We start from the raw sequence: 13,790 nt of genomic DNA on the forward strand, positions 1-13,790 counted from the left end.
TGGATCAGAGGCCCCCACACACTGTGCCCTTCATGGCATCCCTCAGAATCTCAGTTTTGCCATGTGCTTCTTGGCCAAAAGAACAGGTTAAGGGTTCTGTTTAGTAAGTATCAATAGTTAGACCCAAACGGCTTTATATGTACTTGTGCCCTAAGAACTTAAAAGCTCTTTGAAGAAATTAGTGCACATTAGTAGGGAGAGAAAATAATTTCATTTCCTTCTTAACTAAGCATAACTACTCACTAAGGGGATGTGTGTGCCCATTGAGTGTTGCACAACTCTTCAAAGATTAGAATCAGACTGAAAACCGCTGCCCTTATTTTTTCACTTTAATTTTCCTGCAGTACTTGTTTATCACCATGACTGCTTAATCACCGCAATTTGCTGATCACTATGACATAGGGTTGCAAAGATATGATCTTTGCAAATCCAGTGTTAGAACCGTTGACTGCCCAGTAGCCAACAGTCAACTACTTACCAGTGCCCTTAGAGACTGACAAAGGTTGAGATGAGTATCCCTGTCTTTCCCTCCAAAAGTAAAAATACCCCGCTGCACCCCTGTGGGTTCCCTGCACCTTCCCAGAGCACCTGGGTGCAGTTTGGGAACCAGAGAATACATATAACTATGAGTAAACTGTAAAACCCAGAGAAGGCAATGGCACCCCACTCCAGTACTCTTGCCTGGAAAATCCCATGGACGGAGGAGCCTGGTAGGCTGCAGTCCATGGGGTCGCTAAGAGTCGGGCACGACTGAGCGACTTCACTTTCACTTTTCACTTTCATGCATCAGAGAAGGAAATGGCAACCCACTCCAGTGTTCTTGCCTGGAGAATCCCAGGGACAGAAGAGCCTAGTGGGCTGCCGTCTATGGGATCGCACAGAGTCGGACGCGACTGAAGCGACTTAGCAGCAGCAGCAACAAACTGTAAAAAACAGTGCTGAATTTTTAAAAGTACTTCAAAACTAACGCCTAGGGAATTTCCTGGTGGTCTAGGGATTGGGACTCGCTTTCACTGCCAACAGCGCGGATTCAGTTCCTGGGTCCATTTCCCTGTGCCCCCTAACTCAGCACCATGAGTGGACAGCTGCTCCAGTACCTGAGAGAGACGAACTTGGAGGTCCCAGGCTCCGGGCTCTCAGAGAGACAGGTAGCAACAAGCCGGCCTAAGGATGAATCCTCTGGTCCAGGCGTCCTCCAAGGGAAGGCAGGCCGCGATAAGGCCGGGTCTGCGCAGGGAGCACATTTGGATGGGAAGCGGGGCGAGGTGGGGTTGGTCGGTCGCCCAGGTGCTAAAAGCAGGCTGATGCCGAGCTGCGGCGCGTCCCCACCTCGTTCACCCGCAGGTGGCGCCAGAGCGCAGGGCGGCGGGGGCCCCGGGTCCGGGAGTTCGGCCGGGCGGGGCGAGGGGCGGGCCCGGCGTGTCTGCGCGTTGGAGCGCGGCGACAGTCCGGCCGCGGGAAGGACTGACGGAACCGCGCGCCGCCGGATCCTCCGCGGCCATGGCCGAGCGCGCCGCTCGCCACTGCTGCCTGGGCTGGGACTTCAGCACGCAGCAGGTATCGGCGCGGGCCCCGGGGCGGGCTGGTTGGGGCCGCTTCCTCCGCGACCCCGGGCGGGCTGGCGGGGACCCCGGCGCCCGAACCCTGGGCCGCGCTGCGAGCGCTTCTCTCTCGGGCTTCCCCGGGGACCCGGCACCTCCGCCAGGCCTGTACCCCGGCTCTCCCAGAAAGGGGGCCCTCCACCCCAACTCCTTCAAGGGATCCGCGGGCACGCGGCGGGGAAATGCCCGGGGAACCCCAAAGGCTCGCGCGCCGTCTTGAGCACAGGTTCCCAGGGACCCGAAGAAACTCAGCAGCTTTAAACAGAGGGCCAGACAGACGGGGAGACACGCAGGCGGAGCCAGTGACCGGGAACCAGATCCCGCTTGAAGCTTTTTTTTTTTTTTTTTAAGAAATGGGCACGTTGTACACCTGAACTTTGTTCCGCCTGTGACAGCCCTTGGATGGCACCAGCGTGCCCAGGTCAACGTGCCCGACTGTGCTGCTCCCTGAGTCAGGCACGCAGGCAAGCAGAGTCAAGATTTGCTTTCCAGTTTGGGGTATCAAGGGGCTCCTTCTTCTTAACTTAGGACATGGTCGCGGTTAAAGACAAACGCCTCTCCACAGATGGGTCAGGGGAGCAAGGCTGTGGTCTATCCCTGACCAGAAGCTCCTGGGGGGACCTTGGATAAGTCAGGTTGTCTTTTTAGGCCTCTTTCCCCATCTGTCCAGTAAAGGAGTTGTACCCTTGAGTTTGGAATCTGCTCTGTTGGGACATGTATCTCTGGTCCTTGATCATGGCCTTTGGGAACAAACCGGGGACCTTGCCTGGTCTCTTAGATCCCTGCAGGCGTGGACACCCCAGAGACATCTCCAAACCGTGCCTCCCATTCCTTCTCCTCTAGGACTTGCTCAGACCTTCTTGCCTGGCACAGGAACCAGCTCATCTATGAACATCTACTTCTAGAGGATTTTGGCTTTGGCTGTTTGGGAGGGCAGAAATTCCCTGAGTGTTTCGGGGTGTTTCTGTTTAGCCTCCACCTCTTCATTTTATCCCTGAGTGTTTCGGGGTATTTCTGTTTAGCCTCCACCTCTTCATTTTACTAAGTCTTTGGATATGTCGTCAGATGAGGCCTCTTACCCGGATAATTGCCATGATGCACCCCAGCCTCAAGGAGGTCTCCAGGCTGAACCACTTCTAGAGGGCTGGGCTTCACCTGGTGGTGTTCATGTCCTTGGACCAGTCTAGTATAGAAGCTGAGGAAAAGTCTATCCATTATTTTTAATATTTTACCTTCCAGGTAAAAGTTGTTGCTGTTGATGCAGAGCTGAGTGTCTTCTATGAAGACAGTGTGCATTTTGACAGAGACCTTGTAGAATTTGGGTATGTACCTAGAGTGCCTGTGTGTGTGTAGGGGGGTGGTTTTGGGGTCCACCCTAAACCCTTTATTTTGGCCCCACTGCATGCCACTTGTGGGATGGTTGTTCCTTGACCAGGGATCGAACCTGTGCTCGTTGCAGTGCAAGCATGGATTCTAACCACTGGACTGCCAAGGAATTCCAACTTTTTATATTTATAAACCACACTATTCTGGTTTCCTCAAATTGCAAGAAGGGCGATCTTGACACATCACTCAACATCTTTATTTTGTGCCTGGAACGCACTCTCCTGCATTCCTTCTGAATTCTGCACGTGGCTTCGTATATGTAGTAGGTATCAGTTGAGACGCACTTTGTATCAAGCACTGTGCTGCATGCTGGGATTTGATGGTGAAGCAAAGAGTCATGGTTGTTGCTCTCTCAGTTCTTCACATTTAGTGGGGAAGATTGATATCAGGCAAAGACTGATTGATTTAAAAAAAAAAGAATTTTTTATTATAAACTCAGAGAAGGCCATTGACGGAAAGGAATTCACTTCTTTAAGTACTTATTGTAAAGAAGTGTGATCTAAATTTGGAAGAGTAGGTTAGAGAATGTTTCTAAGGAGGCAGTGCTTAAGCCAGGATCTGGATGAGTGGGGTTAGCCAGGTGATAGATGGTAGAGAGCTTTCCAGGCAGAAAGAATAGCATGTGCAAAGGCCCTGTGGCAAGGAGCACTGCTCGTTCATGGAACTGAAGAAGGCTGAGTGACTAGGGAGCAGAGAGGCTGGGTTGGGCCATATATGCCATGGAATGGAGTTTGTCTTTATCTTAAAAACTATGGTCATCCACTGTAGGGCTGTAGGGATTGGCGGAGGGGACAGTGTGAGATGGTTGTTTTTGTTTTTTAAAAAGATCTCTCTGGGTGCAGTGGGAAAGCAGATAAGATGTGGCCAAAGTACATGTTGGGAAACCACTGAGGAGGTTTTCCAAAGATCATCTGGCTGAGAAATGATATTGATTGCAAGAGAGAGAGCTGGGTGGTAAAATTGACAGGTCTTGGTACAGAATTTATTATGAGATATGAGGGTGAGGCTTCTGGCTGGTCTTGAGGGTGGATAGTAGACTGTGAAAGAGAATTGCTTTCTGGGGAAAAGATCATGATTTTAGAATTTTGTATTAGTTTGGTAGGTCTTCCAGAACAAAATCCCACGGACTGGGTGGTTTAAACAACAGACTTTTTAAAAAATTAATTAATATTTTGGCTGCATTGAGTCTCTGTGGCTGCGAGAAGGCTTTCTCTGGTTGTGGGGAGTGGGGGTTGCTCTCCAGTTTCAGTGTGTGGGCTTCTCACTGGGGTGACTTCTCCTGTGGAGCACAGGCCCTAGAGGCCAGGCCCAGTAGCTGGGATACATGGGCTTAGTAGCCCTGAGGCGTGTGGAATCTTCTTGGACCAAGGGTTGAAGCTGTGTCCCCTGCATTGCCACTGGATTCTTAATGACTGGACCACCAGGGCGATCCAAACAATAGACGTTTATGTTCTCACTCTTCTGGAGCCTGGAAGTCCAAGTTCAAAGTGCTGGCAGGGTTGGTTTCCTCTGAGATCTTTCTCGTTGCTTTCCAGACGGCTGCCTTCTTTGCTGCCTCTCACGTGGTCATCCTTCTACATGAGTGCACCCCTGGCATCTCCTGGTTATTTATACCCTTATCTTTTATAAGGGCATCAACCATACTGGATTAGGGCTCACCCTGATGACTTCATCGTTACTTAATTACCTCTTTAAAGGTACTATCTCCAAACACAGTCACATTGTAAGGTACTGGGGCTTAGGACACGGTGAACTTCGAAGGACACAATTCAGTTCGTAACCGTTGTGGATTTGTTGATTTTGAGGTGGCTTGGAGTGGTCCTGGTGGACGTGCCCCTCCGTGTCTATTTTAGATCGCGTTCTCTCCTTGAAGCCTTCCCTTCTGGCCTGTCCGTCTCACTGCCCATCACCTTGTGTCGCCATCTGTTTCTTCCCCAGCTGATATGTCTCCTTGGAGCTGAGGTTGGAGGCTATCTTGCTTTCGTATTTTATATCACTACAGGCCACCCCTCTTAGAATTTTGAAAGTTTGTATCTTTCAAGGAATTGATCTATTTCATCTAGCCTATCAGATTTGTGGCCATAGTATTGTTCGTGCTGTGCTATGCTATGCTAAGTCACTTCAGTTGTGTCCGACTCTGTGTGACCCCATAGATGGCAGCCCACCAGGCTGTCCCGTCCCTGGGATTCTCCAGGCAAGAACACTGGAGTGGGTTGCCATTTCCTTCTCCAATGCATGAAAGTGAAAAGAGAAAGTGAAGTCGCTCAGTCATGTCCGACTCTTAGTGACCCCATGGACTGCAGCCTACCAGGCTCCTCCGTCCATGGGATTTTCCAGGCAAGAGTACTGGAGTGGGGTGCCATTGCCTTCTCCGAGAATTGTTCATAATATTCCTTTATTGTCTTCTGATGTCTGTGAGATCAGTAGTGAAGACCCTTCTCTCATTTCTGATGTTGGTAATTTACATCTTCTCTCTTTTTTCTTGATTAGCTTGACTAGAGATTTATCAGTTGACCTTTCCATAGGATCAGCTTTTGGTTTCTTTGATTTTTCTCTTTTCATCTTCATTGACTCGTGCTCTGCTGCTGCTAAGTTGCTGAGTCGTGTCCGACTCTTCGTGACCCCATGAACTGCAGCCCACCAGGCTCCTCCGTCCATGGGATTTTCCAGCCAAGAGCACTGGAGTGGGGTGCCATTGCCTTCTCCAACTTGTGCTCTAATTTTTATTAAATTTATTATTTCTTCTCTTCTGCTTGGATTATTGTTGCCATATTTGAGTTTTTGTTTTTTATGTCTTTGAATATCTCAGTCTCTTTTTCTGTTGCTTCTTGATTTTAAGTCATCATTTGAAAGGCCTCCTCTCTCCAAAATTAGGAAGTCGACTTGGAAGGGCTTCTCATCCAACCCCAAACTTTCCCAACCCCATTTATGCCCACTGCTCCAAGTGACAGCCTGGCAGGGTGAACACCTTGTATTTAGAAGACTTGTCTTTGCTGGTGCTTTCGGAGAATTGCCACCTCTGAGCCACACTGGGCAGTTTCCATGCCTTCTCTCTCCATCTTGCCCATCATCTCCCCTGTTCAATCTAGAGTTCCCCCACGAGGCTGGGGACGGGGTGCTTCTCCTTCTGCGGGAGGGATCCAGGATCTGCCATTGCCGGGCCCCCACCTGAGGCTCTGTCCCACATTATCTCTTCTACTTGTAGGACTCAGGGTGGAGTTCATGTTCACAAGGATGGCCTGACAGTGACCTCTCCGGTCCTGATGTGGGTCCAGGTAAGACAGGGATTCCTGTCCCTCTCTTGTCCCAGCCCGTCTCACCAGCAGACTTGGAAATTGGCTCAGAAGCCTGAAGGTGGCAGCTCATGAGAGCCCCTGTTGGGACCAGGTCCTCCTGGGCAAATGGAATCTGCACGACCCAGGTCTTAGCTGGTGTCAGGACTTCTGAGCTGAAGAGACTCACAGAGGGGCTTCCAGGTGCTGAAACCAGAGGAGCTGGAAAGTCCTGCCATCTTGAAAAAGACACAGAGCAGACCTTTCCCAAACATTCTACTTTTAGGCCCTGTGTCCTCCATTGTACCCTGAGATCCAAACATGGCCCTTACACTCTTCTCTTAGTGCTCAGTCCCCAGACCCTTCGACTCTAGGGGCAGGGGCCCTCAGCATGGTGACTTGTGACCTGCCCAGTCGGGCTTAGATCCATCCCAAGCCAGGCCTGCCTGCTCAAGACCAGTGAGGAAGGAAGATGCCTGTTGCCAGACCTGGGTTACCTGTGAGGCCACAGGACTAGGGTGTGGACAGTACAGGCAGGTGTGATAGGAGCCGAGGGCTCTCTCATTGACCACAGAGGACCTGAGACCCTGGAACTAGAGGTCAGACAACAGTAGCAACTGAATGTCCTCTGCCCACAGGTTTTTCAGTTCTCAGATGCTTAGCTGTGCTGCATGGCATGGGGGATCTTGTTCCCTGACCGGGATTGAACCAGGGCCCCCTGCACTGGGAGCTCAGAGTCTTAGCCACTGGACCACCAGCAAAGTCTCTGGAGCCTTGTTCTGATGGGACCTTCAACTTTGCTCTTTGCTTCTCCATTGCAGTGAAGTCATATCAGTATATGGTGACTGAAAATGCAGATAAAAGAAACAGAAATTTGAGCCACCTGATTTTGGCTCTTCCTGAATACTTGCGTGCATGCTCAGTCCTGTCCAACTCTTTGCAACCCCATGGACGGTAGCCCACCAGGCTCCCCTGTCCATGGAATTTCCCAGGCAAGAATACTGGACTGGGTTGCCATTTCCTCCTCCAGGGGATCTTCCCAACTCAAGGGATTGAACCAGCATCTCCTGCATTGACAGGGGGATTCTTTACCACTGAGCCACCTGAGAAGCCCTTCTGCATGTTTGGAAGTCACCAGTTGGAGAGGCAAAATTTGAGGATTGCTGGTTTCTGATTCCATTTATTTAAAATATTTTTAGCATAGCTCACCTTTTTATTTGGTTGATGCTTACTCATTTAATTGATGTACTCTAGTGCTTCAAAGAGTCAGACACGACTGAGCGACTGAACTGAACTGAACTGAGTGCTTCCAAACCCTGAGTCATCGGTTCCTTCTTTATCTCCACTGACAGGGCAGGCACTTACAATCCAGGCTTGTGCATTAGCCTGGCTCCATGGTTCAGGACAGTCATGGTGGCTTCTGTGTTTCTTCTCAGGCTTTGGATATCATCTTGGAGAAGATGAAGGCTTCGGGCTTTGACTTCTCTCAAGTCCTCGCCTTGTCTGGGGCAGGCCAGGTTGGTTTGCTGCAGCCTCTGTTTGCAACATGAGGGGCGTCTGTCTTGGGTGGTGGTGTGGGTGCTGAGGTGTTGGCTCCGCTCAAAGGATGGTGCACACCCTTGAGAGTCACTGCACATGTTTCGTTGCAGTGAAAATCCCTATAGCTGTTTCACCTTGGAGGATGAAACACAGGATCTGAGACAGTTCGTACAGTTAAATGTTGGACAGAAGAGAACGCTGGGTGAGGAGGAACTGGATCCAGGTCCTCCAAGGGGATGGAGGAAGCATTTGACATGAATTTATTATGACTGTTTGAGGGCACACAATGGCTTTTCTCTTTTCTGGAAGTAAAAATAAAGTCAGAAATCATGCTAACGACGATAGCAGTGTGATAATGACAAAGAACACCAAACGCCTAGCGTAAGCCAGGTGCGTTGCTGAACGTTTCACATGCACTGAGTCTTCATAACAGTTGTACCAGGAGGTATCGTGCAGTGGTTAGCACAGGGGGCTCCAGGTTTGATCTCTAGCTCTGCCATTTGCAAGCAGTGACCCGGGGCACGTTGTCCAGCTTTCTGGTGCCTCCATACTCTAATCTGCTGTGAGGTCAACGTGAATGTTAAATAGATAGGATAGTGCAAAAAAAACCCAAGTTTTACTACTGTTTTTATTATCATTGCCATTTACATGGGGAAACGGAGGCGCCGAGAGGTGGTGTCACTTGTCCAGGGTCACTTAGCTGCTAGGAGGGGAGTGAGGATCCCAGTCCAGTGTTATCCTCTGAGTCACTCTGCCCCATGCTGGTTTAGCGTGTCTTCATGTCCTCATTGGAGAGTGCTCACCAACTCTTCTGAAGGTGCCTCTTCTTCCCCTGACCTAACGGAAGCGTATTGATTATGTCCTTGTTCCACTAAACAGAGTCCCTGGTGGTCTCGGCTGCCTCCCTCACCTGGACCCCCTCTCCCTCCCACGCGCCCCCTCTGCCCCCTTGGCCAGGTGTCCCAGGAGTGCCTCAAGCTTGCCATTTCTCTGACTGAGCGCGCCGTCTTGCCCCAGGTGCCCTCCTTCGGTGCCCTTTCTCAGGGACTTGTCCCTCCCTACCTGGGACCACAACCCAAGTGTCAGCCTCGATTCCCCCATCATCCTGCCCCCGCATTCCAGGGGGTCCCCTAATCCTGCTCATTTGTCCCTGACTCTTGAATCTGCCACCTCTTCTCCAGCGCCACCTCTGTGGCCCCAGGCCCGGTACCCACTGTGTTTCTCTGGGCCTCTGCTCCACCTTCCTGCCTCCAGCCTACCTTCTGCAGGACTCTCACAAGCACTTTCATCCATTCAACTCTGGCCGTCCAGAGTTCTCACCAGACCAAGATAAAACCCAACCTCCCGAGCATGGATGTCAAGGGGTAGGCTGCCACCTCCCCATCCAGTCCCTTCTTCCCCCACCCCAACCTAAAGTTCCTTCCCTGCACATGCCAGCTGCTCTCAACCACAGTTACTTTCTTCCTGGCACACCCCTGCACCCAACCCTGGGACCCTTTCCTAGTTACTGCATCCACTCCTATGCACACATACCCCCAGCTGGCTAGACTCCTCCCCGGCGTTTCCACAGCCCTGCCGCTGCACTTCATAGGGTTTTTTTGGCTGCGTCCGCGTTGTAGCACGTGGGATCTTTTGTTGCAGCACAAACTCTCTAGCTGTGGCCCGTGGGCTTAGTTGCTCTGTGGTATGTGGGATCTCAGTTCCCTGACCAGGGATCGAACCCATGTCCCCTGCATTGCACAGTGGATTCTTAACCACTGGACCACCAGGGAAATCCCTTAATAGAGTTTGTAATTGTCCACTTGTGTCTTTTCCCCTGACTAAACTCCAGCATCCTTTAGAATAGGGATGGTACTACCCTCATCCTCTGCCCCATCCTGGCATGATCTAGGTGATCAGTCAGTGTTTGTTGACTGAATAGTGGTAAATGAATAAATGAGTGAGTGTCAGATAATTTTCTAAGCAATATATTTAAATACAGTTTTACAAAGGCTCCAAAATCTAGACCAATAATTGTTTGTTCCTCCATGTTTTGAGGTGGACAGGGCAGAGTTCCTCCTCATATTATAGAAATGAAAACCAAGTCTCATAAAGGTGATGAGCTCTGTGACTTAGAAGTACTGAGACAGACTCAGAGTCCAGTTCTTTGGTGTGTAGTCTGGGCCCTTCCAGTCTCCAGGAGGCTGATGCGGGCTTGGGTTTTCCCTTGGCAGCAACATGGAAGCGTGTACTGGAAGACTGGGGCCAGCCAGGTGCTGACAAGCCTGTCCCCGGACCTTCCGTTGCGTGAGCAGCTACAGGTGAGTGTGGCCGGGTTGTGGGAGGCTGAGAAACTTCTACGGGAGGTGGTAGGGAAGAAGGGCTCCGAGCCCTGTAGGTCCTGAAGCCTAGGGCTTTTGGGCATTGTCAGGGGTGTGGGAACGTGGCTGAGCAGCAGTCCTGTGAGCATGGTCTGCCATGCACATCCCTGTGGTTGGGACAAAGGCTTGGGTGCTCACAGCCCTCGTCACGTGGGTCCCTTGCAATCCAGCACGACTCTGGCAAGCTCCCTGCTCAAACTAGGGGACCTAGTGCCTCCCAGCGGTGCTGGTAAGGCAGGCTCTGGCTTCTTTTCTCCCAAGCTCCACATGCCCAGGCCAGCCTGCCCTTGGCTACAGCTCTGGCCCTCCGCCACTCCCTTCCTGTCTCTCCTGTTGCCTGTGGTGCTCAGGTACGCTTGCCAGAACCTTCTACCTAGAGTTTTCTGGGGAAAGACCCCGCCACCCAGGCCAGACCAAGGTTTGGACATGAATGGCTTACCCATGGGTCTTCCAGGGTCACGTCCAGGGAAGAGACGTCCACTTCATCCCTGCTGTGCTGGGCAGTGTGGCCGCAGATGCCAGGTGGCCCCCAGGGTCAGCAGGCGGAGCTCACGCCTGTGCTCCTTCTTTCCAGGCCTGTTTCTCCATCAGCGACTGCCCGGTGTGGATGGACTCCAGCACCGCAGCCCAGTGCCACCAGCTGGAGGCCGCCGTGGGCGGGGCCCAGGCTCTCAGCCGCCTCACCGGCTCCCGCGCTTACGAGGTGGGAGCGCCTGCCGTGATCTGGGGACAGGGGCTGGTCTAGGAGGAAGACCTGATTGGTGGCCCTGGTCCCTTCTCCCTGGGGGTCTGGGAGGACACGCTGGTGACCTGCCCCTGTGGGAATCCTGGGAGGCCATGTGGCTGCTGCCCCGTGGAGCCAGGCCCAGGCACTCTGACCCATGGTTCTGAGCTAGGCCCTCTGCACTGCCCATCCAGTGAGGGCAGGCCTGCTGCTGCTGCTCCCAGGTCAGAGCTGTGCTGTGTCCGTGGCTGATAGTGGCACCTCGATCTCAGCCTCTCTAACTTGGAGATACAAAGAGGACTTACATTTTGGGTAGTTTTGAAGCTGAAAGGCGTCAGCGCTTACAGGCACTTAGTGCAGCTCCTGGGAAAGTAAAAAAAAAAAAAAATTGAGTACCTCTTTCCCATTGGCTTCAGCCACAGTCCCACCCCCTCCCACGGGGTGTCTGCTCTTGGCTCAGCCGGGCTCATGCCACCTTCCCTGGAGTAGAGGTTCGGGGGATAAGACCGACCCTATTTGGGTCACCTGAGGTAGGAAGGATGTGGGTTAGGAAAATACGTGAGTCCCCTGCATGGGTGCCTTTGGTCAGAGCAGACATCCTGCCACATGAGAAGTGAGATTATTACCAAGGGTGTTCAACAGAAATCAAACATTTCCAGATTTCAGGAACCTTCTTACGCTCTTATTCAGAGCCTGCTATGCTAACTCTGTCAGGACTTTATGGAGTTGATGATTCTCCATAGGATATGGGTTTTTAAGCACTTGCACTCTTTTTCCAGCGATTTACAGGAAACCAGATTGCAAAGATTTACCAGCAGAACCCCGAGGCCTACTCACACACAGAGGTTGGTTAAACGTTCCTCTTTGATTACAAATCAGGGTCGAATTCTTCCTATAATTTTGCATAAATATACATCTCATGTACATGGGCTAAAAACATTGATGAGCAGACGTTAAGAATGATATATACTCAATTTGCTTTTATTCTCATTGTCAGGCTTTTTCCAAAGGAGAGGGAAAGAACGGAATTGTAGGAAAGAAAAGTCAGGGACTCTCCTGACTAGAAGGGTAGAAGTCAGGGTCAGAGTGGGAGCAGGGGGCCTGATGTCTTCTGGGGACCACCTGAGTAGATCTGGGTGCCCTTCATCTCTGTCTCCTCAATTTCCTGGGCTTCCCCGGTGGGTCAGCAGTAAAGAATCTGCCTGCAATGCAGGAGACCTGGCTTCGCTCCCTGAATCAGGAAGATCCCCTGGAGAAGGAAATGACAACCCACTCCACTATTCTTGCCTGGAGAATCCCAGGGACAGAGGAGCCTGGTGGGCTATAGTCCATGGGGTTACATAGGGTTGGACCTGACTGAGTGACTACCACTTTTACTTTCGGGCTCAGTATCCTATCGTTGATGCAGGATGCCTAACAGGCGCTTGATAGGCGTGGAGTCTCTGTTTTCTTATGAAATTTGTGAACCTGGACCAGTGTGTCTCTAGCTGTGGCCCTTCAACCAGAACCTGTATCCCAGGAACCCAGGTTCCATTCCTTGAGCCATAGTTGCTGAAAGCTGGAACTTAATGCCACCTGAGAAGCAGCTCAACAGCCTGGCTAGTGATACTCATCTCTAAGTAATTAGAAAATGATCAGCTGGTGTTAAACCATGCTGCTTTTTTAATCTTAGCATGCAGTTTACTATTTAGTGAGTCAAGGTTCCAGATTATTCTGCAGTGTTAGCTATTAATGAAGGTTTTGAGTGGAGGGGACTTCTCCAGAGTCTGTGTGTAGAACAGAAGTGGCCCGATTGTGAACAGGAGGTGTTGGCATTCTCTCCCCTGATCCAAGTGCCTATGATTCCCATGTGGAAGCACAGACCCTCAGGGTGACATTTGAAATCAATTATCGGTTCCTCCCATTCATGTTTGGGGTCTCTGGCTTCCAAAGGGGACGGCTTTCACTTCTACTCATTCTGAACCCCTGAAACTGTCTTGGTTGGTTCTGAATTCTGTGGCCATACATCTACTTCCTCTGTGAATGGAAGCCATAGAAATGGAGGAAGGAAATCAGGGCACCACACTCCCCGGCACATGGATTCCGGTGAAAACTGCCTTCCCTCAGGGTGGCGTCTTCATACGGTTTCGGTATTGTTGTTTGGCTGCACTGCGAGGCTTGTGGGACCCTTAGTTCCCTGACCAGGGATTGAACCCAGGCCCCCAGCAGGGAAAGTCCGGAATCCTTACCACTAGACCACCAGGGAACGCCTTTTTCCCCTTGTCATTGTTGAACCTGGCCGATTGATGACTTGTCAGAAACCGCAGAGCAAGGGGCTTTCCTAAGGAGTCACCGCTTGGTGTCCCCGCCACTCCAAATGCCCTGCGAGACCGAGGCATCCTCCGGCCTCTCACTGCTGGGGCGTCTTGCTCAGAGTTTCTACTTCCCTCCCCAGCTTAAAACTCTTGTCCTGTTGTGTGCGTGTCACAAGTAGTCGGTTGTTCATGAAAGTGTGTCATGAATCGCACGGTATCTTTGTCTTTCGCAGAGAATTTCCCTGGTCAGCAGTTTTGCTGCTTCTCTCTTCCTTGGGTCTTACTCCCCTGTTGACTACAGTGACGGTAAGTCCTCAGAGCCCAGCGATGGGCCTGTTCAGCAGGTGTGCGGCAGCGTGAACCGTATCCAGTCTTCCATCCTGTCTGTTGCCAAGAAGGGAGGGTATTAGTTATCTTTCGTGGGTAACAAATGAGCCCAGTGCTTTGCAGCTGAGGGCCATCAATGCTTATTATCTCACAGACTTTCTGAAAGTCAGGAATCAGTGAGTGGCTTGACTGGATGCTTCTGGCTCTGGGTCTCTGAGGAGGTGGCAGTCAAGCTGGCCTCCAGCATTGAGGTCACTTAAAGGCTTGACTGGGGTTGGAGGATCCTC

At 51.3% G+C, this 13,790-nt stretch overlaps 1 protein-coding gene across 5 annotated transcripts in view; it reads left to right on the forward strand.

Moving 5' to 3' along the window:
• Window positions 1–1,412: 1,412 nt before the first annotated feature.
• XYLB (xylulokinase) overlaps window positions 1,413–13,790 on the forward strand; it is a 46,056-nt gene continuing 33,678 nt past the window's right edge. The window contains exons 1-8 of one of the 5 annotated variants that reach the window (XM_061395948.1): window positions 1,413–1,557; window positions 2,841–2,923; window positions 6,193–6,262; window positions 7,696–7,776; window positions 10,012–10,098; window positions 10,733–10,861; window positions 11,662–11,727; window positions 13,410–13,482. In XM_061395948.1, the coding sequence (XP_061251932.1) occupies window positions 1,501–1,557; window positions 2,841–2,923; window positions 6,193–6,262; window positions 7,696–7,776; window positions 10,012–10,098; window positions 10,733–10,861; window positions 11,662–11,727; window positions 13,410–13,482 (646 nt within the window). In that variant the 5' untranslated portion in view covers window positions 1,413–1,500. Of the gene's footprint in view, window positions 1,558–2,840; window positions 2,924–3,226; window positions 3,250–6,192; window positions 6,263–7,695; window positions 7,777–10,011; window positions 10,099–10,732; window positions 10,862–11,661; window positions 11,728–13,409; window positions 13,483–13,790 lie in introns of those variants that run through there. The other 4 variants (XM_061395950.1, XM_061395949.1, XM_061395951.1 and 1 more) reach the window with 4 other exon arrangements.

This window comes from Bos javanicus, chromosome 22 (genome assembly GCF_032452875.1).
Source record: "Bos javanicus breed banteng chromosome 22, ARS-OSU_banteng_1.0, whole genome shotgun sequence".
In the NCBI taxonomy this organism is placed as follows: Eukaryota; Metazoa; Chordata; class Mammalia; order Artiodactyla; family Bovidae; genus Bos; species Bos javanicus.